The following is a 24,303-nucleotide window of genomic DNA, read 5'->3' on the forward strand; positions in this document are numbered from 1 at the left end:
TCATATCCCCCTTAGTCTCCTCTTTTCCAAGCTGAAAAGTCATAGCCTCTTTAATCTCTCCTCATATGGGACCCATTCCAAATCCCTAACCATTTTAGTTGCCCTTCTTTGATCCTTTTCTAATGCCAGTATATCTTTTTTGAGATGAGGAGACCACATCTGTATGCAGTATGCAAGATGTGGGCGTACCATGGATTTATATAAGGGCAATAAGATATTCGCAGTCTTATTTTCTATCCCTTTTATAATGATTCCTAACAGTCTGTTTGCTCTTTTGACTGCCTCTGCACACTGCGTGGATGTCTTCAGAGAACTATCCACGATGACTCCCAGATCTCTCTCCTGATTAGTTGTAGCTAAATTAGCCCTCATCATGTTGTATGTATAGTTAGGGTTATTTTTTCCAATGTGCTTTACTTTACATTTATCTACATTAAATTTCATTTGCCATTTAGTTGCCCAATCACTTAGTTTTGTGAGATCTGTTTGAAGCTCTTCACAGTCTGCTTTGGTCTTAGCTATCTTGAGCAGTTTAGTATCGTCTGCAAACTTTGCCACTTCACTGTTTACCCCTTTCTCTAGATCATTTATGAATAAGTTGAATAAGATTGGTCCTAGGACTGACCCTTGGGGAACCACTAAGTTACACCTCTCCGTTCTGAGGATTTACCATTTATTCCGTACCCCTTTGTTCCCTGTCTTTTAACCCCTTATCCCACGACAACTGCAATGGCCTTGTCTTCCTTGAGTGCTTCTTTAGCACCTTTGTCATCTAGTGGCCCCACTGTTTTTCTGGAAGGCCTCCAGCTTCTGGTGTACCTATAAAAAATCTTACTGTTAGCTTTGCATCTATAGCAATTGCTTCTCAAATTCTTTCCTGGCTGGCCTTATTGCACTTTTTACACTTAATCTGCCAGAGTTTATACTCCATCATATTATCCTCACTCAAATTTTGACTTCCAATTTTTAAAAGCTGCCTTTTTGTCTCTAACAGCCTCCATTACTCTGCTGTTTAGACACAATGACATTCTTGTAATCCTCTTATTGTCTTTTCTGATATGGGGTATACGTGTAGTCTGAGTCTCTGTTATGTAGTTTTTAATAAGTCCCAGTGCTGCTTGCAGGCATTTAACCCTTGTGACAGCTCCTTTTCATTTCTATCTAAAAAGTTCCATTGATTATCCTCATTCCACCGATTTTCTCTGTTGCCTATTATATCTCTATTCTCATTTAATGCCAGGCACTCTTAATATGGTGACTTCTAACAGTTGTATATAAACACATATATAAGAGATTAAACTGGGGAGTTCCAGAACTAAAGACATGAGTCTCTACAGCTTGAGCTGTGTAGACTGGGCACACAAGAGGATGCATAACACACACTGATCAGTTAATTACACCTCCTTCACTGTTTTTCAGCACCGTCTGTCTTGGGGATGAAGTACACATAAGAGTGGGCAGCAGTTTCTGCAGCACACTCTTGTTGAAGCTCCCAATTTCCAAACAGCTCATTGTTGCAGTCTTTGGATTTTCCCTTCCTATGTTCATTGCTGAAGCATAGAGGGGAATGGGGATATTAGTTCATAGGCTGACAAAAAGAACAGGAGTACTTGTGGCACCTTAGAGACTAACAAATGTATTTGAGCATAAGCTTTTGTGGGCTACTAGCCCACTTCATTGGATGCATAGAATGAAACATATTAGAAGAGTATATGTATACATACAGAGAAGATGCCTACCAGCTCTAAGAGGTTAATTAATTAAGATGACCTGTTATCAGCAGGAAAATCTTTTTGTAGTGATACTCAAGATGGTCAGTTACAGAGACGTTGACAAGAGGGTAAGGATAGTTATCATAAGGAAATAGATTCAAGTAGTGTAATGACTCAGCCATTCCTAGTCTCTCTTCAAGTCAGAGTTTAGCTAATTCGCAAATTAATTCACGCTCAGCAGTTTCTCCTTGGAGTCTGTTTCTGAAGACTTTCTGTTGCAAATTGCCACCTTCAGGTCTGTTATTGAGTGGCCAGAGAGGTTGAAGTGTCTCCTTTGGGTTTTTTAGTGTTATGATTCCTGATTTCAGATTAGTGTCCATTTATTCTTTTGCGTAGAGACTGTCCAGTTTGGCCAGTGTACATGGCAGAAGGGCATTGCTGGCACATGATGGCCTAGATCACATTAATAGATGTGCAGTGTGAACGAATCACTGCTGTCATTACTGATGTAATTAGATCCAGTGATGGGTCACTTGAATAGCTATGTGGACAGATTTGGCTTTGTTGCAAAGATAGGTTTCCGGGTTAGTGTTTTTGTTGTGTGGTGTGTGGTTGCTAGTGAGTATTTGCTTCAGGTTAGGGGCGTCTGTAATCGATGGACTGATCTGTGTCCAAGATCTGTGAGAGTGACGGGATCGTCTTTCAGGATAGGTTGTAAATCTTTGCTGAGCTGCTGGAGAGGTTTTAATTAGGGGCTGAAGGTGACGGCTTGTGGCGTCCTGTATTTTCTTTGTTGGGCCTGTCCTGTAGTGGGTGACTTCTGGGTACTCTCTGGCTCTGTCAACTGTTTTTTATTCAGTTCAGCAGGTGGGTACATTGTAGTTTAAGAATGCTTGATAGAGATCTGTAGGTGTTTGTCTCTGTCTGAGAGATTGGAGCAATCGAGTTGTATCCTTAGAGCTTGGCTGTAGACAATGGATCGAATGGTGTGTCCTGGTTGGAAGCTGGAGGCATGTAGGTAAGTATAGCGGTCAGTAGGTTTTCAGTATAGGGTGGTGTTTATGTGACCATCATTTATGAGCATAGTAGTGTCCAGGAAGTTTACCACTTGTGTGGATTGGTCCACGCTGAGTTTGATGGTGGGATGGAAATTGTTGAAATCATGGTGGATTTCCTCAAGGGCTTCTTTTCCATGGGTCCAGATGATGATGATGTCATCAATGTAGCATAAGTAGAGTAGGGGCATAAGGGGACGAGAGCTAAGGAAGCGTTGTTCTAAGTCAGCCATGAAAATGTTGGCACACTGTGGGGCCATGCAGGTGCCCATATCAGTGCCGCTGACTTGAAGGTATATATTGTCTCCAAATGTGAAATAGTTATGGGTGAGGACAAAGTCACAAAGTTCAGCCACCAGGTTAGCCGTGACATTATCAGGGATACTGTTTCTGACAGCTTGTAGTCCATCGTTGTGTGGAATGTTGGTGTAGAGGGCTTCTGCATCCATAGTGGCCAGGATGGTATTTTCTGGGAGATCACCGATGGATTGTAGTTTCCTCAGGAAGTCCGTGGTATCTTGAAGATAGCTGGGAGTGCTGGTAGCCTAGGGCCAAAGGAGAGAGTCCACATAGCCAGACCATCCTGCTGTTGGGGTGCTTGACAGTCTATCTTGATTACTCACTTGGATCTTTTATGAAGTATGTTTGAAACCTCAGAAGCTTAGAATTATTCATCTTGTTCTACAGCAGCAGGCCCAGGACCTCTTGGCACAGATTGAGGAAAGCATTTTGTTTTGTAATAGAAGCTTTAATATAGGGAGCTCTGGCCTCAACACTGGTGCCTCTATAACATATTATGACCCTCTATTGTCTATCCAATTCCAGAAATCTGTGTGGCTAGGATTCAGGCTGCTATTTGGGCTCTCATAAGATGAAGCGTTCCTCTAATGCCAAATACATCTGTGCTTGCAGGGGAACATCGAGACAGTGATGTTGTAGGGGAGGATCTTAATTTTTCCCAACGTTAGTAGAACTGTACAAGACAGCTAAATTAAAGTTGATGCCCATCCTGGAGGTACCTTTCTTAGGAACCTTATTTTCAAAAGTGTAACAAGGAATTGGAAAGCCAGTACTTTGTGTTTTGTGGCTTACACATAAAAAATACAAAAGCTGATCTTTCCTGCTTTTAAAAAACTTTTTTTTAATTTTTAACAATCTAAGAGCCACACTTAAGATGTTCTCAAATTCATGTGTGAGGTAGAGCTGGATCAATTGAAGCTTCGGAAGGCATACTTAAAACAAAGGGAATCAGATACTTCAAGCTGTATACCAATGTCTGTAAACTGGGTTTGAGCACCTGTAGGATCTAACTACTTTCACATGTTAACTAGCCTCCACTGTAAATCATCCCAAGTACATCAGCCAAAGAAGCAAAACAACAAATGTTAGGGCCAAAATTTGCTCCGTTACACTGGCAGAAGTTAACTCTATTGACATCGGTGAGATTACTTGGCATTTTCAGTGATGTAACTGAGAGCAGAATTTTTCCTCCAGTCTTCATAAAATCTATTATAAATTCATACAGACTTGTTCTTTAATCTCAAAAACCAGAGTTAACTTCTTAGATTGTCTCGTTTACTCTTTTTTTACTGCTTTAAATTTTAAAAAATCAAGAAAGGCATTGTATACAGGGAATATTTGGCTCACATTCATTTAATAAATCTTATTTGGTATTTTACAGTCGGCTTATTATTTTGCTTCTGATAAGAGCCTGTTAGTCCCCTTCCCCATGTAATGAATAGCAATTTTTTCTTGTATTTTCTGTCCAATTTAGACTGTAAGCCCTTTGGAACAAAGACCATGTATTTTTACATTTATGATGCTACTAGCAAGTTGTGTTTTTCCTTCAAGTGCTTGTGCATTTGTTCTGCTTTTCCCCCTGCAATGAGACCAGATTCATTTGGCTAGCAGTGTCCATTAGGTCGGTGCCTGTTTCCTGCATGCTCATACCTAAGAACACAATGAGCAGAGCAGGTCCTTTCTTAGCTCCTGTGGTTGCAAACAAGTATTTAGTTTACATAGGATAAATACAGTGTTAGGATTAGTTTTTGTTAGTTTTACCTGGTACTGGCATTTATTCCATATGGCTGAACCCAAGTCCTCCAGGTTTTAAGTTTTGTCCCTTTTCTGAGTTAGCTTTTCCTTTTAATGATGGCTACTCAAGGTGATTGTTTTGCCTCAGGGCAAGGGATATTGCCGTTAAATGTCCATCTGTTTTCCAAACAAACATACAAGGTGAGGGAGGCTCTCCTGAAACTTTTTCTGCTAGACAGATGAATGGAGACTTGCTTTGATATGAGTAAACAATTCCTCCTGGATCTGAGAAGTCTACGTTTGAGAGACCTGTAAGCACTGGTTGATTGCCCGCTCCTGGGCCCTTAGCCCTAAAAAGTCCTCCTTGACAATGACTGCAATCATGTTTTGTTGAATGTCTGCTGAAGGGGTTAGGAAGCATAGCAGATTTTGATTAAACCTCAGGAAAAACTTCCTAACCCTAGAACAGTAGGACATAGAACAGACTGCCTAGAAGGTTGTGGCAGCTCCTTCACTGGAGGTTTTCAAAAGAAGCTGGAATGCCCGCTGTCTTGGATGTTTAAAACAAAACAAATCCTCTTCTTGGCTGGGGGTTACACTAGACTATATGAACCCTTGTGTCCCTTCTAACCCTATGATTCTATGAGGAGAAACAGCACTGTTCTTCTAAAGAGCGTAGACATAGGTGACCTTCTCAGGAGCTAATAAGAAGATGGAGAATGCCTGAGTCCTGCTCTTAAGGGTATATACCAGGCCTGGAATGAAGGAGGAGGATCTAGTCTCCTAGTTATGGTACTATCTAAAGAGCAGTTTCATGCTACCTTAGGTGCTGCCTCTGTGATACCAACATTATGGCTCTCAGTACTGACATTGTCTACATCTTTGGCAGTGGTCCCCAATATGCTACTTACAGAACTGACCTTCTTGGCACTGAGGTCCTTTATGGTACCATGTAGTATCCCAGTATCCCCTCTGCCTGAGTTACCACTATTGGCATCTATGATGAGTGTATTCTCTCCTTTGATATCAGCCACTACCTCATCCTCTGTATTGAGCACTTCATGGCAGCAATAGAGAGCTTCCTCTGGCCACATCCCTGGACTCCTGTAAATCTGTGCTGTCAGCTGAGGAGAATATTGCCCTTTCTTGCCTGGCTAGCAGGGATCCACCTCCCTGTTCCCAAGATTCTGCTCAGGCTAGGATACCCATTTGGTTCTCATAGGGATTCTAGGTCCCATTACTACTCTCACACAGATGTAGGTGACCTAGAGATGGGCACTATCCTTGGTAATCCCCGTGGTAAATCCATGTTGTCTTTCCTTATAGCAATCAGTCTTGGCCCTGCAGGATCCCCAGGGGCTTATAACTTGTAAGGAAGCCAACTTCAGCTGCTCCTTCTAGGGTTAGGTCTCATTCCACTGTAGAGTATACAGCCTCAAGTGACACATGCTGAGTTCATCAGGAGCAGGCATCTGATGAAGTACACCAACGGGCTATAGAGCTTATCCTAACAGCAATTTCCTCATTTTCACTGGATGACACTGTAGTCCTTGTTGCACCATTCCACCTTAGTGACTACATAGTATTCCAGGATCATCTCTACTGGAGGGAGGGACATACTAGAGACACTGGTTGAGATGATTCAGGAAAAATCCCAGAAGCTGTTAAATATCCTGCACTCCTCAATGCCTTACTCCTGGGGGCATTCTGCACCAAAAAATTAAAAATTCTGCAAATTTTATGTGTCAAAATAACACTACATAATCATGCCAGTTTCAATTATTTTTGTAATTTATTTCAAAATACCTGTCAGTACGTATGTCTATAACAATATAGACACATACAAAAATTCCCCCAGGAATAGAGAGTTAAAGAAACCCCTATGAAAACCCAGTTCCCATTTCTCTGCCCCCTTCTCTCCTCGAGCCCGGCCAGGCGGCCAAACACCTACAACCCCTCCCCCCAGAGCCCAGCTATGGGGCTTCTCTAGCTCTCATACCACTGTCCTCTCCCCCAGGCCAGATACCCACCCCCCATTGTCTCCAGAATCCAGCCATGCCCCCAGGCCAGATACTCACTCCTCTCTCCCCCAGAGCCCAGCTGCAGGTCCCTCCCTTGCCCACACACACATACACACACACACACACGTTCCAGAGCGCTGCTGCGGGAGGCTGCTGGCCCGGATACCGAACCCTTTCCCCTCAGAGCCCAGCTGCAGGCCCTGCCCTTGCCCAGATACCCACACCCCATCCTCCCCAGAGCCCAGCCACAGAGCCCCCCTAGCTCAGACACCCACCTCCCACTCCTCCCTGTCCCCAGAGCCCAGCCGTAGCCTCCAGCCCAGACACACACACCCACAGCCCAGGGATCCAGAGGGAAAAACAGCCTGATGCTTGGTCCCAGGCTTGCCCTCTCCTTCCCTCAGGGCGTGTTGCCCCCTTGTCCCCCCGGCAGTATTTTCTATGGATAAGCTGGGCTCTGCTGAGTCCATCTGCTCCTAGTGGCGGCCAGCAGCAGTGCAGCCCATTTCTGTGGGGGAAAGGAAATTTTGTGCGCAAATTAATTTCTGTAAAATTCTGCAGTGGTGCAGAATTCCCTCAGGAGTAATACCTCAAATAGTTTATACAAAATGAAAAAGCTTCAGCAGAAGAGATTGAGAATATCTTATTGCTTGGTGGTTAGGACATTCACCTGGGTAGAAGAGACCTACGTTTAAGTTCCTGCTCTAGACCAAGGATTTGAATATGGAACTCCCACATCCCAGCTGAGTGCCCTAAACACTCAGCTATTCAGAATATGCAGGGTCACCACAACCACAGGGACCATGTAGTCTGATCTCCCTTATAACAGAGGCCATTGTTCTTCCCTGAAGTCATTCCTTTTTTGAACTAGAACACATCTTTTAGGAAAACAACCAATCTTGACTTTAAATTTTCCAGTGATGGAGAAGCCACCACACCCTTCTCAAGTTGTTCTAATGGTTAATAACCTTCACTGTTAATAACCTAGACTTATTTCTTGTCTAAATTTGTCCAGACACTGGATCTTGTTATATCTTTGCTAGATTGAATCTCTCATTATCAAATTTTTGTTCCCCATATAGGACTGTGATCAAGTCACCTCTTAGCCTTCTTTTTTTGCCAAGCTAAATAGATCAAGCTTCTTGAGTTTATCAGTAGGGAACAGCTCAAGTTAAGCTGATTATCCACTTTGACCTCCTAGGTCTTTTCCTAGAGCCCCTCATCCTGTAGGTATCAGCTACACTCTTTGTCACTAGATGTAGCTTTATGTTTGGCCATATTAAAATACATGTTGTTTGCATGTGCCCATCTTACAAACCAGTCCAGATCTCTCTTTGTCAGTGACACGTTCTCTTCATTATTTACCACTTGCATAGCTTTTCCGTCATCTGCAAACTTTGTCATCATGATTTTATGTTCTCTTCCAATCCACTGATAACCTTAAATAACATAGGGCCATGAACCACTTCCTGTAGAACCTCACTAGAACCACAACTACTTGACAATGATATTCCATTTATAATCACATTGAGACCTATCATTTAATGTGTGCCACGTTAATTTAGTGTCATTCTATTTTTTTAATCAAAATGTTGTGCAGTACCAAGTCAAAAGCCTTATAGAAGTTCAAGTATTTGACATCAGTTCTATTATCTTATTCAACTAAACTTGTAATCTCATAAAATATACAGTTAATCTGACAGGATCTGTTTTCCATAAACTTATTTTGATTAGCATTAACTATATTTTTTATTAATCAATTTCTGTATCAGCCTGCATCTATTATTTTGCCTAGGATTGATGTCAGGCTGGCAGGCCTATAATTACCCAGGTCATCCCATTTATCCTTTTTAAATATGGCACCACATTAATGGTCCAGTGAGATCCTCCACTAGCTCTTTTTCAAATCATGTATGCAAGTTTTCTGGACCTGCTGATTTAAAAATGTCTAACTTCAGTAGTGCTGTGTAACATCCTCTTTTTATCATCATATGATATAATTGCATCATCTTCCCTCCAATACAGAGGTGAAATATCTGTTGAGTACTTCTGCCTCTTCTCCATTATTATTGACTATTTTACCATTTCCATTTATTGATGGACCAATACTGTTGTTAGGATTCTTTTGATACCTAATAAAACTTAAAAATGCCTCCGTGTTATCCTTTACTCTGCTGATCATATATTTCTCCTTGGATTTTTTGCTTCCCTTTTAAGTTCTTAGCTTCTGTTTTATGTTCATTACTATCATATTACCCTTTCTTCATGTATTATATATTGGTTTTAACCCATTCTAGCCAGCTGCTGTTATTTCCCATGTAAGTTAGGTTGATTTTTTCACCAGTATGTGGCCTTTTTCAAATGTGGAACTGTGGCTTTTGGGGCATCTAGTAAAGTGTTTTTTAAACAATTCCCAATTATCATTCAAAATTTTCTGTTAAATTCTTTTTTCCAGCTGATCTGGCTCATAATTGTTTTCAGCTTTGTGAAACTGGTCCCATTAAAGCACCAATTATATATATTACTGATCTGGATTTCATTCTGTTTGCAAATAACCACTAATTTTTAGTTTTGTGATCAATCTTAATAGAATCAAACCATTCAGAGTCTCTCAAAGTTGCTTATTGCTTTGGCAGATAGAATGAAGGGTCAGGCTGTATCCATTTAGAGATGATCTAAGTAGATTTCTAGTTGTATTAGGGAATGTGCTATGAACTAGCTAGTTTAGTCCCACCTTTTTAGGTCAGTGTTCATTTTCAAAAGTGTATCCATCTTAAATTTGCAGTGCACTATTTGGGCAGAGCTGTCTTGGAGTTGTTATTTAGGTATATGCTGAGCACCCACCTCTGTCACATCAGGTTACAGGTTGAGAGTGGAGCACATAAGAGCAAGTGCTCAGAGAAGAGAGAATGGTTTCTTACCCTACAATAACTCTGGTTCTTTGAGATGTGTTGTCCATATGCATTCCACTTCTGGTGCACATGTGTACCTATGGATATGAGATTGAATTCTTTCAGCCAGCAGTGTCCAGAGTGCAGGAATTGCCTAGATGGACACTGCTGGCTAAAATAATTGCAGCTCAAGTGCATAGGGGCACATGTGCACCAGAATTGGAATGCATATGAAGAGCCACGCCTACCCGTAAGATAAGTAACTGTTCCTTTTTATGGGTTAGTTAGCAACAAATGTTTTCTTGAGAAGGGATTTAACTTTTCAAATTCAGAAATGAAACAAAAGACATTTTCTTTTCTTTTCTTTTTTTTTTACTATATTTTGAAGAAAATTTCCTCTGGTTACAATGAGATTAATTTACTAAGCATTTATTGGACCATAGATGATAGCTTGAAAGCTCTTGTCATGTGAGTCTTTGGCAAATATACTTCATTTTTAAGAAAAACAAGTTTTATTTCTCATTTGGCTACAAAGGTTTGTTTGCAACTGTAGGTGAATATATATATAATATGGGATCCTGTGTAAATATTTAATGCTTTATCATAACTGCTGTGCTGGCCAACCTGATTATATTAAACATTGAGTACACCTTTTTATAAACAAACTTGTACATCTTGATTTCGGATCTAAAAGACCAATGGTCTCAGGCTGGCAAATGATCATTGAACACAGGGAACAGAAACAACCTGAAATAAATTTTACTATTTCCAGTGTGTACCTGTCATTCTCCAACCATTGGCCCTTTAAAATACATTTAATTATTGACCCGTTTAACAAAATGAAGTCCAGCAGTGAAAGAATGTTGCATTCTCTCTCAATCACACCAAGTGACGTTGATTAATATATATTTCAGTTTGCAGAATATAGGGATCATACCTTTTATAAACTATGAACTTGAGAAATTTATAGAATGTAAATGTGCCTCCACAAGGCTATAAAGCATATTAAGCTATTCTCCCAACTTCTTCTTATATCTCTCTACCTATACTATATTACAAATATTGTGGATGAGAGGAATAGGGGAAATTGTATTGCTTCTTACTAGTGAGTGAAGAACAAGAGAGAACTGGCTGTCCACAGTGTATTCTCCCTGTCAGTGTATCTGTTAGAGCTATATTACTAAGATCATGAAACTGTTTCCCATGGGAGACATTTTCCTAATTTGGAACTTGTCTGGAAAAAAACCACTAGTAAATGTTCTGTAGGAGCAATCCTATGTTGGCAAGGAAAGGGACTAGATAACCTGATCCGATAGGTCTTTTCCATCTCTACGTTTTCCAGTCCAAAAGAATGGGGGGAAAATCCCTGACTCTGAAATTCTCTGGTTCCAAGTAGGAATCAAAACCACAGAAACCTGTTTTCTGGTTCCAATGCAGGAGGCAATACTTAAGACTTGTCTACAAAGTGCGGCAATGTGCACACAATAGTGGTGTGAGTCTCTAAAAGAACACTAACTAGTCCATATACACCCTGCTGGCAAAAGCTAAAAGTTCCTTGGGTGTACTAGGTAACTTTTAGTTCATGCCAGCAGAGTCTATATAAACCTGTTAGTGCACAATGTGCTAGGAGCCTTAGAAATCATTGCTGCTTCATGTAGATGAGCCCTTAGAGAATATTTTTCTCATTGTATTTACTGCAATCCCCCCTTGGCTGCTTTCAAAACTTCATACCTAAAGGGACTATTTCTCTTCCCCCTCCCCCTTAATGTTACACTTTCAATCATGAGGCTTTCTTTCTGGAAGGATACATTTATTAAATTAAGTCTTGATCTTTTCCGAGCTTATACAGACAGTGTGGTAAAGTATATAAACCTAGGCTAGGGTCTCTTATTTTAGTGACCTGGGTTCTGTTTCTATTCCTAACTCTGTCTAAAGCAATCTTGTGCACTCTCTCTTACCTGTAAAATAGGTAAATAGTAGTTGCTTCTGCTAAAGTAATGGTATGAAACCTTGGTTAATAGCAGTTGTGAAAGGCACAGAAATATCATCAGAAAGTCATGGTCTCCTGGCCTGCAGCTTAGCACATCATCTTCTAAGTTATGGGGTATGTGTCTGGAGAGACACTCTCTCCAGCAGGTTTTGCTGAGATAAAAGAAGACATGCCAAATAGTTCTGCTACATGTCTTACGTCTGCTTTAGTTGCCTTCAGGGGGAGGTCTACAATTCCCATTTCCCACACTGGCTCCTTGGACAGCTGCTATTATCAGACATTATGCCCCAACCCTTAAAAGGAGGACAATAGAAGTCTCTGTCATTGTGGTTTCTGACTCAGCCATTGTTCCATAGTTGCTAGGCAATCCACCCAGTTTCCCCAGTTACTGTTCTGTTGGGAAGACCCTATGATTTTGCCACCAACTGCATACAGGTAGCTGGATTCAATCTGGATAGGGTTAATCTGGCTTTTGCTGCTGAAACTCAATGGGCAGGCAGAAAATCTAAGTGTGGAGAAGAACGAAAAGAAATGGAATGCTCAATGAATAACACAGCAACCCAGGAAACTTTCACAGGTGAGAACTATTGCCCTACTCAGAGACATTTCAAATGTGGCTTTCATATTGTTTGAGACACTATTTCACATTGTCATAACATATTCCCAGATTTGGACCTTAGCATCCAAAATATGGGTGTTAGCATGAAAACTTCCAAGCTTAGTTACCAGCTTGAACCTGGTAAAGCTGCCACCACCCAAAAAATTAGAGTGTTTTGGGGCACTCTGGTCCCCCCAACAACCTTCCCTGGAGACCCCAAGACCCAAATTCCTTGAATCTCACAACAAAGGGGAATAAACCATTTCCCTTCCCCCCTCCAGGTGTTCCCTCCCTGGGTTTCTGGAGAGATACACAGAAGCAAGCTCCATGAATCTAAACAGAGGGACTCCACTCTCCCTATTTCCAGTTCTGGAAACACAAGTACTTCCCTCTTCACCCAGAGGGTATGCAAAGTCAGGCTAGTAAATTTAACACACAGAGATTTTCCCCCCTGACTCCTTCCTCCCACCAATTCCCTGGTGAGCTACAGACTCAATTCCCTGGAGTTCCCCACTAATGAAAAACTCCAACAGGTCTTAAAAAGAAAGCTTTATGTAAAAAGAAAGAAAAATACATAAAAATGGTCTCTTTGTATTAAGGTGACAAATACAGGGTCAGTTGCTTAAAAGAATATTGAATAAACAGCCTTATTTAAAAAGAATACAATTCAAAGCACTTCAGCAACTACACACATGTAAATACAAAAAAAACAAACCTATCTTTGTACTTACAACTTGGAAACAGACGATTAGAAAGCAGGAGACAGAAATCCTCTCATAGCCGAGAGAAAGTACAGGCAGAAGACAAAAACAAAGAACTCAGACACAAACTTCCCTCCACCCAGATTTGAAAAAGTCTTGTTCCCTGATTGGTCCTCTGGTCAGGTGTTTCAGGTTACTCCTTTCCAGGTGTAAGAGACATTAACCCTTAGCTATCTGTTTATGAAACACATTAAATGTGAAAAATGTAGAAATCACTAGTACTGTTTCTGAATAGTTAATTTAGAATTAACATTGATTCTCATATTCCCAAGATAGGGAAAAACTTAACTGTTGTTTTTACAATTGAAATATTACAAATGTGTAATTTTCTGTTTTGACTTTGTTGTGGTTTTGATAGATTTGTCAGCTTTAAAGGTAGTTACCATAATTTGTTTGGCATTGGGGAACAAATAAGAGTTTGAGTGTAACAAGTCAACGTAGAGTAAAATATGGAGTAAATGAGTGCTGTCTTAAACTTTAGCATTCTTGAGAGATACCTAAATACTGGAACATGGTAGAACTTGTGACCTAAAGAGTGCTGTATAGATTTTTATTTTATTTTTTAGGGGTGCATCAGACTGTTTTAATGGTTATATTTAATTCAAATATTTACTACTTGAGACTAATTTATTTTTAATCAAGGCCCTATTTACAAGGCCCTGTTTATAACAGTATTTATTAACTCCTTTTATAAAGCGAGCAGGACTCTTATTGTGAGATGAGCAACAATAGCAGAGAAGAGTGGCGGGGCTCTTAGATGGGGGAATGGAGGAATGATTTGGGGAAATTTTAAGAGACATACATACAGACAAACAACAAAAACAAAGAGAAAGAAAGCAGCTGATAAATTTTGTACTCATAATATGTTGCTTGTATGTCAGTCAAAGGGGGTAGGGAACTGGAGAGCCTAAAGCCAATATAGCTGTATAGTTTCACAGTATTTGTTTATATTATATTTTAATGTATTTTGCAATAAGCCCCAACAGGGAGCATAGGGCACATGCTTTTTACATGTTATAAAGTCCCATAATGTAAGAGAGTATGGTTTTACCAATCCATTAAAAAGTTTAATTTGAATTATTTACCTTCATTAAATGTACTTATTCATTTTATTTCTCATGGTGACTTGCTACTGATAAGTAATAAAATTATTTATTCTTCTCAATCTTTAAAAAAAATTTCAAATTCTGATGGCTGCATTTTACTGAAAACACACTCTCCCTCTCTGTCCCTCCCTTTCTCCCTCCCTCCACTCTGCATATTGTAGCAGGACAGAAGGTTGCCAGAGCTCTTTTAAATTCTGAGATGTACTATATCTTGTCCCATAAGTCTTTGAAATACAGTAATTAAAACAGGTACATGAATATTTTGCTGTCTGCATGCAACTAGTAAGGCGATTCTTATTACTGAATTTAAACAAATACTACTTCATTGCCAATACACTATTAGACTCAGATAGTTTATTATTTTATTCTTGTTCCAAAATGGCATCAACAGAGCTAGGGCTAATTTGGGGTATTGTTGAATGGAGCTGTGACAGCAGGAGAAACAATCTTAAGGAAATAGAAGACATAAATATGTGCAGTGCAATGTCTTATCACAGCACTCCCTAGTCAGACCACTCCCTAATCAAACAAGCAGTTTTATGACATGTGTTGATGCCTTTGAAGGTGTAGCTGGCTTTCATAGTATAGGATTTCCTGTCCAAAAAGGCAAGTGGTCATTTGAAGTTTAAGAGTCATAGGGCAACATAAATCAAGTTTTTTTTTTAAAAGAAAAAAAGAAGAAATGGACTGTGGTCTATGAACATGAAAATGTAAATGGAAAAAAAAGTCTGTAGTCTTTTAGACATCAAATAAAAATACAGTACAATATTTTGTCCTAGGTGTATGTTTTCTTTATTTAACATTATATGTTTAATTATTTTTAAATTTTGTTTTATTGTAGTTACTAATAGAAATAGGGGTCTTAGAGAGAGAGGTTTTGTTTTTCTTTTTGTTTTGTCCCTGTCTCTCCCCCACAAACATCCCTCTCCTCCTTTCTCTCTGTCTGTTGAAAAAAGCACAGGAGGATATACTGTGTCAAGAGAACCCACCTAAAGGGCCCCCTTGACGCTAGCACATCCTCTGTCAGGCAGCATTCACTGCAGCCCGGAGCGGATTCTGCTGCAGAGTAATAGTGCCACAGAGTCTGCAAGTGTCCTGAGCTGCTACTGAACAAGAGAGCAAAGACATAGTATGAAAGGATCCAAGGATTTCAGAGGGTATGTTGGCAATTCTTGTCAGGAGAAATAAATCAAGAGTCTGCTGCCTGCACTGTTTTAATATATACACGGTCTGTATAGCTTGATCTTAAGAACCTTCCCAAGGATGTTGTCAGAGCCTCAGGAGTAATAACTACTGTTTGCTGAATTGGGAGAAAAGAAGAGCAGAGAAGGAATTCTTAGATAACGTAGGACTTAAAGCTTTTCTTTTTTGTGCCAAAATCTGAATGCATGCACATGTTTTTTATATAAAGTATAACATCAAATTAGAACTAGGTTATGCAGTGAAAGAATCAATAGCTTAGTCATTTTACTTAAAAGAAGCAGACAGCCTTATGGGGTTAGACATCAAAATGAATTTGATCATGACAAAACCTTATAGTCATGGTAGTATCTAATTGGAGTCCTGTCCTATGGAGCAGAAAAAGCACACTTCCTTCCTTCTTTCTTAGATGAAGAAATAAACCCTGAGAATCAAAATTCAGAGAAGTTTGCTTTGGATGTATATGGTTTTTTAACCACCAGTCTTTGTACAGGGCTAGCAAGAAAGGAAAACTCCATTAAAGTGATCACTGATGAATATGTGTCTAAGAAAGAAGAAAAAGCAATATTCATTTCTAAAGGACACTATGGCAAAGGAATCTGAAATTATTCATTTTCCCCTAAACACTGATTTAGCATGGATGACAAGAAACTATCGTTTGACTAACCTTTTCCTTTTCCATATGAAAATGCTTTAATTTACACCAACACCACTTGGATTGTATCAAGGGTATCCTTTGCCTTCACTTAGGATACGCAGTTACCATATACCATATACTATCTTTTTTTTAGCTAATCAGTGTGACATAAATGGATGGAAATGTGCATAGAAAACCCTATGAAAAATCTTTCCTCAGATCTTGGATATTTTTATTTTTGTGGAATACAATAATTTTTGCAATAACCCTTGGTGTTAACTACTCATACAGTTGTTTTGGAATGCATCTATGAATACCATCACAGAAAAAGCTATCTGACAAGGAAAATACTAATGCTGGAAGATCTGTGAACATGATGCATGTGAATAATTTCCCTTTTAGGAGGCATTCATGGATATGGTGAGTAATTGATACACACTACAGATTGTTAAACTCAGAATGCTTGTTTGCAAAATACTATGGCAAGTGCCAGATGCTGACTTTTTTCCATTGTTAATGGCAAGTGAGGATTGACCTGTTGTAAAATGAAAATCTTACAGAGATGATGGTGATGATGTAATACAAGTTTAGCACCCCTGTGCCATCACAAAACAGAAAAGTCAAGCTGCAGAATGGAGATGATGATATAGCTGTAAAAATACAATCAATAAGAACCTTTTGAGAAATAGAAATATTTCTATCTATGGGATCAATGAAAGTCTGCCATGAGATTCATAACATTATTTCAAAGAAATACTACAAACTTTTTTTCCCCATATAATATTGACTTGTCTGGCCTCTAATTTTTTTCTCTTTGGAGTTCAGTTGACCAAAAACTAAGGATAAATGATTCCCCTACATTAATTCAGTAATTTTTAAAAAAAAAATATGTTTGTGTGATAACATTTTAAATCTGGCTGTTTGGGAAACAGTCCCACTGAACTAAAATCACTTCAACATCATTAAAACATCTGTTTCCTCTTAAACCCAGACACATCTGTAGTTCTTGCTCTGGGAGTAACCTTTGTCTACAACTTACTTTATAATGTATTAAGGTAAACTTTGTGATTATTTTCCAGTCGATTGGCGTCATGTCATGCTACTCATTGTTGGAATTTATGACTGAATGCTTTAACTAACTACTGAACTTCTGGGCAAAGCCCAGTTTTGTGTAAGAGCTTGTCTTTATTACATTTTTGGGTTTATTTCAGTTATTTTAAAGGTACTAAAAGCAAGCATATTATGAAAGTTCGGTCTGCACAGTTTATGTTTAGTCAAAAGATTTGCCTTTAGTATAAATGTTTGTTTGGATACCTAACTCATTAGGATTTTCCCTGGCCAATACCTTTACAGGAATGCAAAATATTATTTTCCTCTGTATTTTAAACTTGTCCTTAACAATATAATATAACAATATAGCACAACAACAAACCTCTGATGGGTGTCATTTGTCAGAGGTTTCTGGCTATACAGCTCAGAACCAGTCAGAACCATGGTGCACCTGTGACAGCCTCTGTCGGACCAGAGGATGCTATGAGTTTATGGCTCTATTAAATTTGTAATACTAAATCTTAATGCAGAATTAATACAGAATCATTCCTTTAACACATCTTACTCCTCTGCCTCTTTCCCATAACACCAATTTTAGGCTAAGTGAAATCCTTGTAATATTCCCCTATAGCCCACTTTAAACAGCATCACCTGGGCAAACAAATAATAAAGGTAAGGTTTTAGTTAAGCTCATTCCCCCTGGTTTTGTAGTTTATTTTGCAAAGTGCAGTGTGGCCCACACCTAACAGGAAAGCTCTGATGTTTCTGTCTTCTAAGAATTTGGCCTACTTTTCTTTTTAATAACTTGGAGAAATTGTTCTGAAACATATTTAGCGCCTTCAAGTTTATTTTATGTCTCAGTATTTTGCAACCAACATTTTGAATTCTTTTTGAGGAGGTTTGATCACATCAATTGTTTGTTTTTTCTACTCTCATAGGCAGTTGCCTGCCTTCCCTTCACCCCCTCCCAACCTCCTTGGTATCTGTACCAAAATGTGAATACATTCTGTAGGAAGTACTATAGCAGCAATGTGGGATATTTTTGCATGGGGTGCTGCACAAATGTATGTGATTTACATTTAATATATTATCTGAATGCAAATTATACTATGCAAACATTTATGGCTTACTAGATCCCAGACCTTACTTTGGAATTAAAATGTTTCAGCTCAGTGTTGTTCAACTGCCCATTCTGGGAACCAGGCAAATTTGCTTATTCATGCTACGTTAGATCTGTAAAGAACATTTCTGAATGGTAGACTTTGGAGTTACTGCCGTAGTCATTTTTGTAATTCTGTAAAACCATTTGCACAAAACCTATGCGTTGCCTGCCAGACGTACCAAAGCTTCCCATAGTAAATTTGAGCTGATATAGAAAGAGTGGTCTGTATACATTTCTGTCTTCTGGTAAGATGATAGTGAAGCTAGATGAAGAGATTTTTTTTTCATATGACCCAATTAGTATTGTGCTTGGTTAACAGCTATATCAGTTGATTCTTCTCGCTATATTTTCCATAACATTGAACAATATCAAAGGTATTTTGTGACAAGCAGCATATAGTACATATTTAATTTTGAAAGACTATTTTTTAAATATACAAATCCATATTCAGATTAAGTGCTGATAAGCATAAATACCTTAGTGACATTATTTTTTTAGTTTAAGTATATTCTGTACCTTCATGGGCATTTCATTTCTCTCTCTCTCTCTCCTACTCTGTCTCTGATATACAATGGAACATAGGTGGCTGTCAGTCCAGGACTAGTAAATAAAACCTTTTGAATTTTAAGATAATTTGGTTTGTTTGAGCCTTCCCCCTTTCCCCCCCGCAGTCCATGGTTTTTAACTGCTATGTGCAGATGGTGGAGCCAAGGTGCTTTTTGCCTTTGTGTTTGTTTGGATGTGTGTGTTGGCTTGGGGGAAGGGTTGCCAAAAGATGGTAGGTATCCCTAGAAAGAGTCAATTCTAGGTGCTGAGTTTGAACTTGAACTCACAACCTTCCATCCCTAAAGTGTGAATGCCCCTAACTAAACCCTACTGCTGATGTTATTTATACTGGCTCCCAGTTAATACATTATTTTGGATAATCATTTACATAGCACAATAAAGTCAGTTTAAAAGTAAATATCATGATCTGTTCTTTGCCTTGGAAAATGAATTGTAGGCAGGGAGAGCAAGAGTATGAAGAGCCTTCTGAGTGAAGATGTGTAAGTTAAATTCACTGTGGTAAAAGACAGGAAGCCAACGGAGGGGCTCAAAGAGGGTGTGTAAGTGATGTGGTTGGAGTGGGTGTGGAGAGGATGATTTTAGTAGCAGCTGTTTTGGATAGACTGGAATGGGAAGAGGTGAAATATGGAGCAGTCAGGAGGGAAGGATTATAATAGCTAAGTTGACTGATGTTTTAGGATAGGATAAAGTGAGTCCTGGGAATACTGAGAAAAATGAGATATGGAGTGACATTAGATGAGGAGTAACAATACAACACCACTACTTAAGCCCAGCAAGTATGTGCAAGTCTGTAGGACATGCTATTTATTTTTTTTCAGAGTTGAAACTACTTTAGAAATGTTTGTGAATGGATTGTATTACATAGCTTTCTTTTCCATTAGACTTTTTTCTGACTTTTTGATGCCAAACCAAATAAAAATAAGATTAGTATCTAATTTTGATTTGCCTTGCTGGGTATATCTTTTCCTGTTTTTATCATAGAAAAGTTAGAAGAGCTGAAGAACTATGATTTTTGAGTTCAAGTATTTGTGTCCTCAAAACTCTAAAGATGTAAAATTAAATATATGAGCACATATTTTAGGACAATGTAATCTATATTCAGTTGTTCTTTTTTGTTTCCTTTCTATTAAGATACTCACATAAACTGAAATTTACATTGCAGAGCAAGTCAGTGAGCTAAGAAATGGAGCAAAACAATCCTTTTCTGCCTTTTTAATCTAGTCAAAAGTACTTCATTTGTTTATTACTGTGCTATGTACTTCATCTAATGCAAAATAATGTGAATGCGTGGCTGCATGGTCAGCCCTTTGCTTTAGATTAATTTGATGGCCTACTACCTTGTTGAAAAGCACCTTAGTAAATGCATGACTGTTTGAATGCAAGTTTAAATAAGTCTTTTTTATTTCTGGTTCCCAGAATCTTCTGGAATAATGGTATTATTACGCATATTTGTACATTTTAATTATTGAACTAAATAGTTTGTCACCAATTATCAAATTATTAGCTGTTTCTCATTGTGAAGGTTTTCCATTTTGTGGATCTGGAGTTATATTTTGCCTTGGTAGAGAACTGAAAGAAAATAAATATCCTGACCTTAGTAGATAAGGCAGAAAAATAATTATTTTTTAAACATTCGGTTTGATCATATGAGGGGCTAGCAACCTCAGCTCACTTAGAAGTCAGTGGGAAGCTGGGGATGGTTGACATTGTGCAGGAAATGGTCAGCATCCCTCAGGATAAGGCCCTGAATCAGTAACACAATCTAAAATGTACTTGCTCACTTGTTTTGCTACCTTAAACTCTTGTGCTAGGTTTTTTTATAGTGAGGGGAGCAAACTTGTGCCAGAATTTCTGTTCAGAATTGTATTTAATTAGTTTCTAGACCTATAACTTCAGGCCTTATTCTGTTGGCTACAGAGGAATCCCTTCCTTCTGATAGGGAACAGGATCTGAAATGTCTGGAGGCCAAATGACTGATTTCTGAGCATGACAACAGATCTTGTTAAGGCCAAATGCAGTTAGTTCTTAATCTTCTATTGCCGGTAGGTTTTGATTGTGCTGATAAGTATGAAAGGTCGTCGTCTTCTCAGATTTCTGGTGCTGAATAGCAGTGTTAGAGAGCTTCAGGCATTGTTTATGTACACTGCTCAAATTAGGTGAAATACAGCTAGACTTGTACATTTTTTACTAAATGAAGCAGACAGTAGTAACCACTATTTTGCAGTAAAACCACTGTTTCTGTTGACCTTTTTTCTTTTAGATCCTCATCTTTTCAAACACTGTTTATCCATTGGTATCACCTAACCAACATACAACACGCTGCACATAAGCGAAGAGGAGGAAATATTTTGACCAAGGACAAATAGGACAAACCTCTTCTTCCTCTATTATATTAATGCTTTGTTCTTTTATGGTGCCTTTCATCTGGAGAACTCAGAGTGCTCCAGAAACACTAACCAGCTAGATATCACAACACTCCTGTGACACAGAGCAAGGGGATATAGGGATCATATCACCCACCACTGAAATGCAGCAGCTGTTTAGCTCTTAGCACAGTAGTATAATGTCATGGGATATATATAATATCTATATAGGGGTGACAGCTCATTTGAGAAACCTGCTGTAAACTGTGCTCACTTTGACGTCCTCAGAAAGATGACTTGACTCTGCTGGGATTTTAGCCTGTGGTTCCAGAGTAAATATACACTGGGTGATTAGACCACCCTGGGTATGTCTATATTGCAATTAGACACTTGTGGTTGACCTGTGCCAGTTGACTTGGACTTGCAAGGCTGCAGCTAAGGGCTGTTTAATTGTGGTGTAGATGTGCAGGACCCTCCCACCTTGCAGGATCATACTCACAGCCCTCAATCACAAGTCAGCCAGCACAGGCCAGCCACAGGTTTTGAACTGCAGAGTAGATGTACCCTAAGCTATTTCCCATTAAATTACTGCAAGTAGTTAGCATTTTTGTTTTATGTTTTTGGAAAATGAAATTTCCAATAGGAGAGGAAGGATGATCTGAACAAGAAGCATGGCTTTTTGGTTAAAAAAAACACTGTATTTGGATTCAGGAGGTAAGAGTCCAGTTCTGGGCTTTACCAGATACCTCCTATCTGGCCTCATCACCTATGTGTGCCATAGCTCATATTTGTAAAATGAGGATGACAATACTTTGTCTTCCTTTCTCCAACTCTTTCTTGGTCTTGTTTGTTAAGACTGTAAGCGCTTTGAGGCAGGGATTTTCTCTTATAATCTATATATACAGTGCCTAGCACAATGGTGTCCAAATATTGGTGGGGGCTTGTAGGTATTACTGTAGTAGAAATAATACATAATGGTGCAGTGCTTTATAACGCCATGCTGGGATATAACAGTGTATCAGAAATGATCAGAAGAGAAGACTGACAGCTCTTGAATTGATACCATTACTTTACTGTAACACCCTAGACTTTCTTTTGAGGTTTCCCATCCAGATATTAACCAGGCATCACCTGCTTTATGTGACTATAACAAAATTGATACCACAGTGATGTGGTATGGCAGTAGACAATTGTGCATACTAACACACCTATCCACTAATCATTTTCAAAGGGTACATCCTAGAGTCAGATTATTTCAGGAAAGATTATGTAAACAAGTGGAATTTCTATCCTGCTGTGAACAAATTACACATACTGTGTATATATAGTGCAAATTACTGCTTTCCTGTGGTTTGGCTTTATTGGCAACTCAAATAACAATGACAAAAATTAAACCTCAGTCTTTTTTCTCCATAAATGTGGCTGTTTGTAGGGTTTCTCTATAGACTCTCAGTTCCAGCCTTTTGTTCCCTCTGCCTAAAGTGAGGGACTTCAACTTCTCCTATCCTAGTTGTGCTTAATAAGATGCACCTGCCATTCTGCCTCAGCAATAATTACCAGTCACCTCCAGAATTTAAAATAATAGTTTAATAATAAGGTTTGAGAAAGCTTTGATGCTTACTATTACCAAATTACACATTTTACTTCAATAGTACTTATATTTTTACATGTTAATCTGTTATTAAAACACATTGGAAACTGGTCTCTCAAGCTTTGCAGTCCCTTGAGTTGAGTGAAATGGGTTTAGTTCTGTTTTCATGTGTTACTTACTTGAGGATGGTGATTTGGATCATGTTCAGTTTACTTGCTACAGAGAAGAGCAGAGCCATAAGAAGGCATTTTAGCACCAGGGTGAGCGAGCACATTTATGCCCCCTAGAGGTGATGCTTGCAAGGTAGCAGGCAGAGGGCTCTTGGCTCTACATGCTGTAGGAGCTAAGGGCTGGCTTGCTGCCCAGAAGGCCTCCCTTCCTTGCTTCCCAAGCTGGGCCACCTCTGCGTGGCTGGGCACCTCCCCATGCATGGTGGGCAGCACAGCTCCAAGTTATGCCCCTGACATGCTCTTGCCTTTCCCCCAAAGAAGCACAGCTGGTGGAGCCTGCCAATGAGATGCTTGGGCTCTGCGGGGAAGGGCCGGCTCCATAAGGCAGAAATATGGGGGGTACATAACCCCATGTGACCTCACCCATGCTGCCCCATTTTCCTCCCCTGTGACTTTGCGCCCTGGGCGGCTGCCCCACTTGCCCTGCCCTGGTTATGGCCCTGGAGAAGAGTAATGACACTACCCAAAAATCAAATGTGGAACATATTTTTTTTAGCTTTGATAATGAAACATTGTCCTACTGAATGATAGCCATACTTAATTATCATCTCTTTGGTGTCTCAACGTTAAACTTGATAAATAACACTAGGAAAATTTCACCTAGCCAGTGTTTTTAGATGGAACCAAAGAAAGTTTTGCATGTGTGGGTGGAAGGGCTTACTGTTTGTTTTTATTAGTGTAATATATTGCATCCGGAGGCAAGGGAATGAGCTGCCAAAATGCTGTGAGTTCATAACTACAAAAGTAAAGAACATTGGTAGGCAAATACAATTTATAGCCTGATTATATTTTGATCACGTTAAAAATATACCTGGCTAATTTTTGTTATTGTGTAATGTACTAAGTGACATTTTCATATGTAAATCTGAATTACAAGATTATCTCCTGAAGACTAAACAGAATTTAGGCCTTTGAAATTTGTATGCATAGATTAACTGTTTGATAATAAGAGAAATGTTTAAAGTTGAATTCTACATTACCAGTTAAAAGGGAGGCAAGAATATTTCATGTATAAACCTGTTTGTTGGCAGCAGTTAGTAAAATGGAATAATCTCCTGATATCACAGAACACAGGACAGGTGGATAGCAAACAGGGAATAGTATTTGAAAAGGATTTAAGAAGTTTGCCTACCCATACTAGTGACTATTTTGTCTGTTCATTTTCATTTTGATTCTACAGCTAGTTTTTGTTTGCTTGCAATTAATGATGCTACCTATCTTTCTATTAATTTATGTGCTACTTCTAGAAAACATTTTAATTTGTCTTTATAGATTTTTTGGCAATTCAATTACCAATTTTTAACTACCGTTATTGAAAACATTCTGTTTGATTTA

At 39.0% G+C, this 24,303-nt stretch overlaps 1 protein-coding gene and 1 long non-coding RNA gene across 5 annotated transcripts in view; one reads left to right on the plus strand and one right to left on the minus strand.

Moving 5' to 3' along the window:
• The window catches only part of PDE4D (phosphodiesterase 4D), a 960,682-nt gene that overhangs the window by 455,265 nt on the left and 481,114 nt on the right, over positions 1-24,303 (plus strand). The window contains exon 1 of one of the 4 annotated variants that reach the window (XM_030567592.1): positions 15,269-16,425. The exons of the other annotated variants lie outside the window; for them this stretch is intronic. Within the exon in view, the coding sequence (XP_030423452.1) occupies positions 16,379-16,425 (47 nt within the window). The 5' untranslated portion in view covers positions 15,269-16,378. Of the gene's footprint in view, positions 1-15,268; positions 16,426-24,303 lie in introns of those variants that run through there. 4 annotated transcript variants of the gene reach the window in all.
• LOC115653873 lies at positions 583-14,126 on the minus strand. The gene is made up of 3 exons (XR_004001024.1): positions 14,114-14,126; positions 8,170-8,174; positions 583-709 (listed from the first exon to the last, which is right to left on the minus strand). It is a non-coding gene; the product is annotated as an uncharacterized LOC115653873 (long non-coding RNA).

The sequence above is a fragment of the Gopherus evgoodei genome, chromosome 6, assembly GCF_007399415.2.
Source record: "Gopherus evgoodei ecotype Sinaloan lineage chromosome 6, rGopEvg1_v1.p, whole genome shotgun sequence".
NCBI classification, from domain to species: Eukaryota; Metazoa; Chordata; order Testudines; family Testudinidae; genus Gopherus; species Gopherus evgoodei.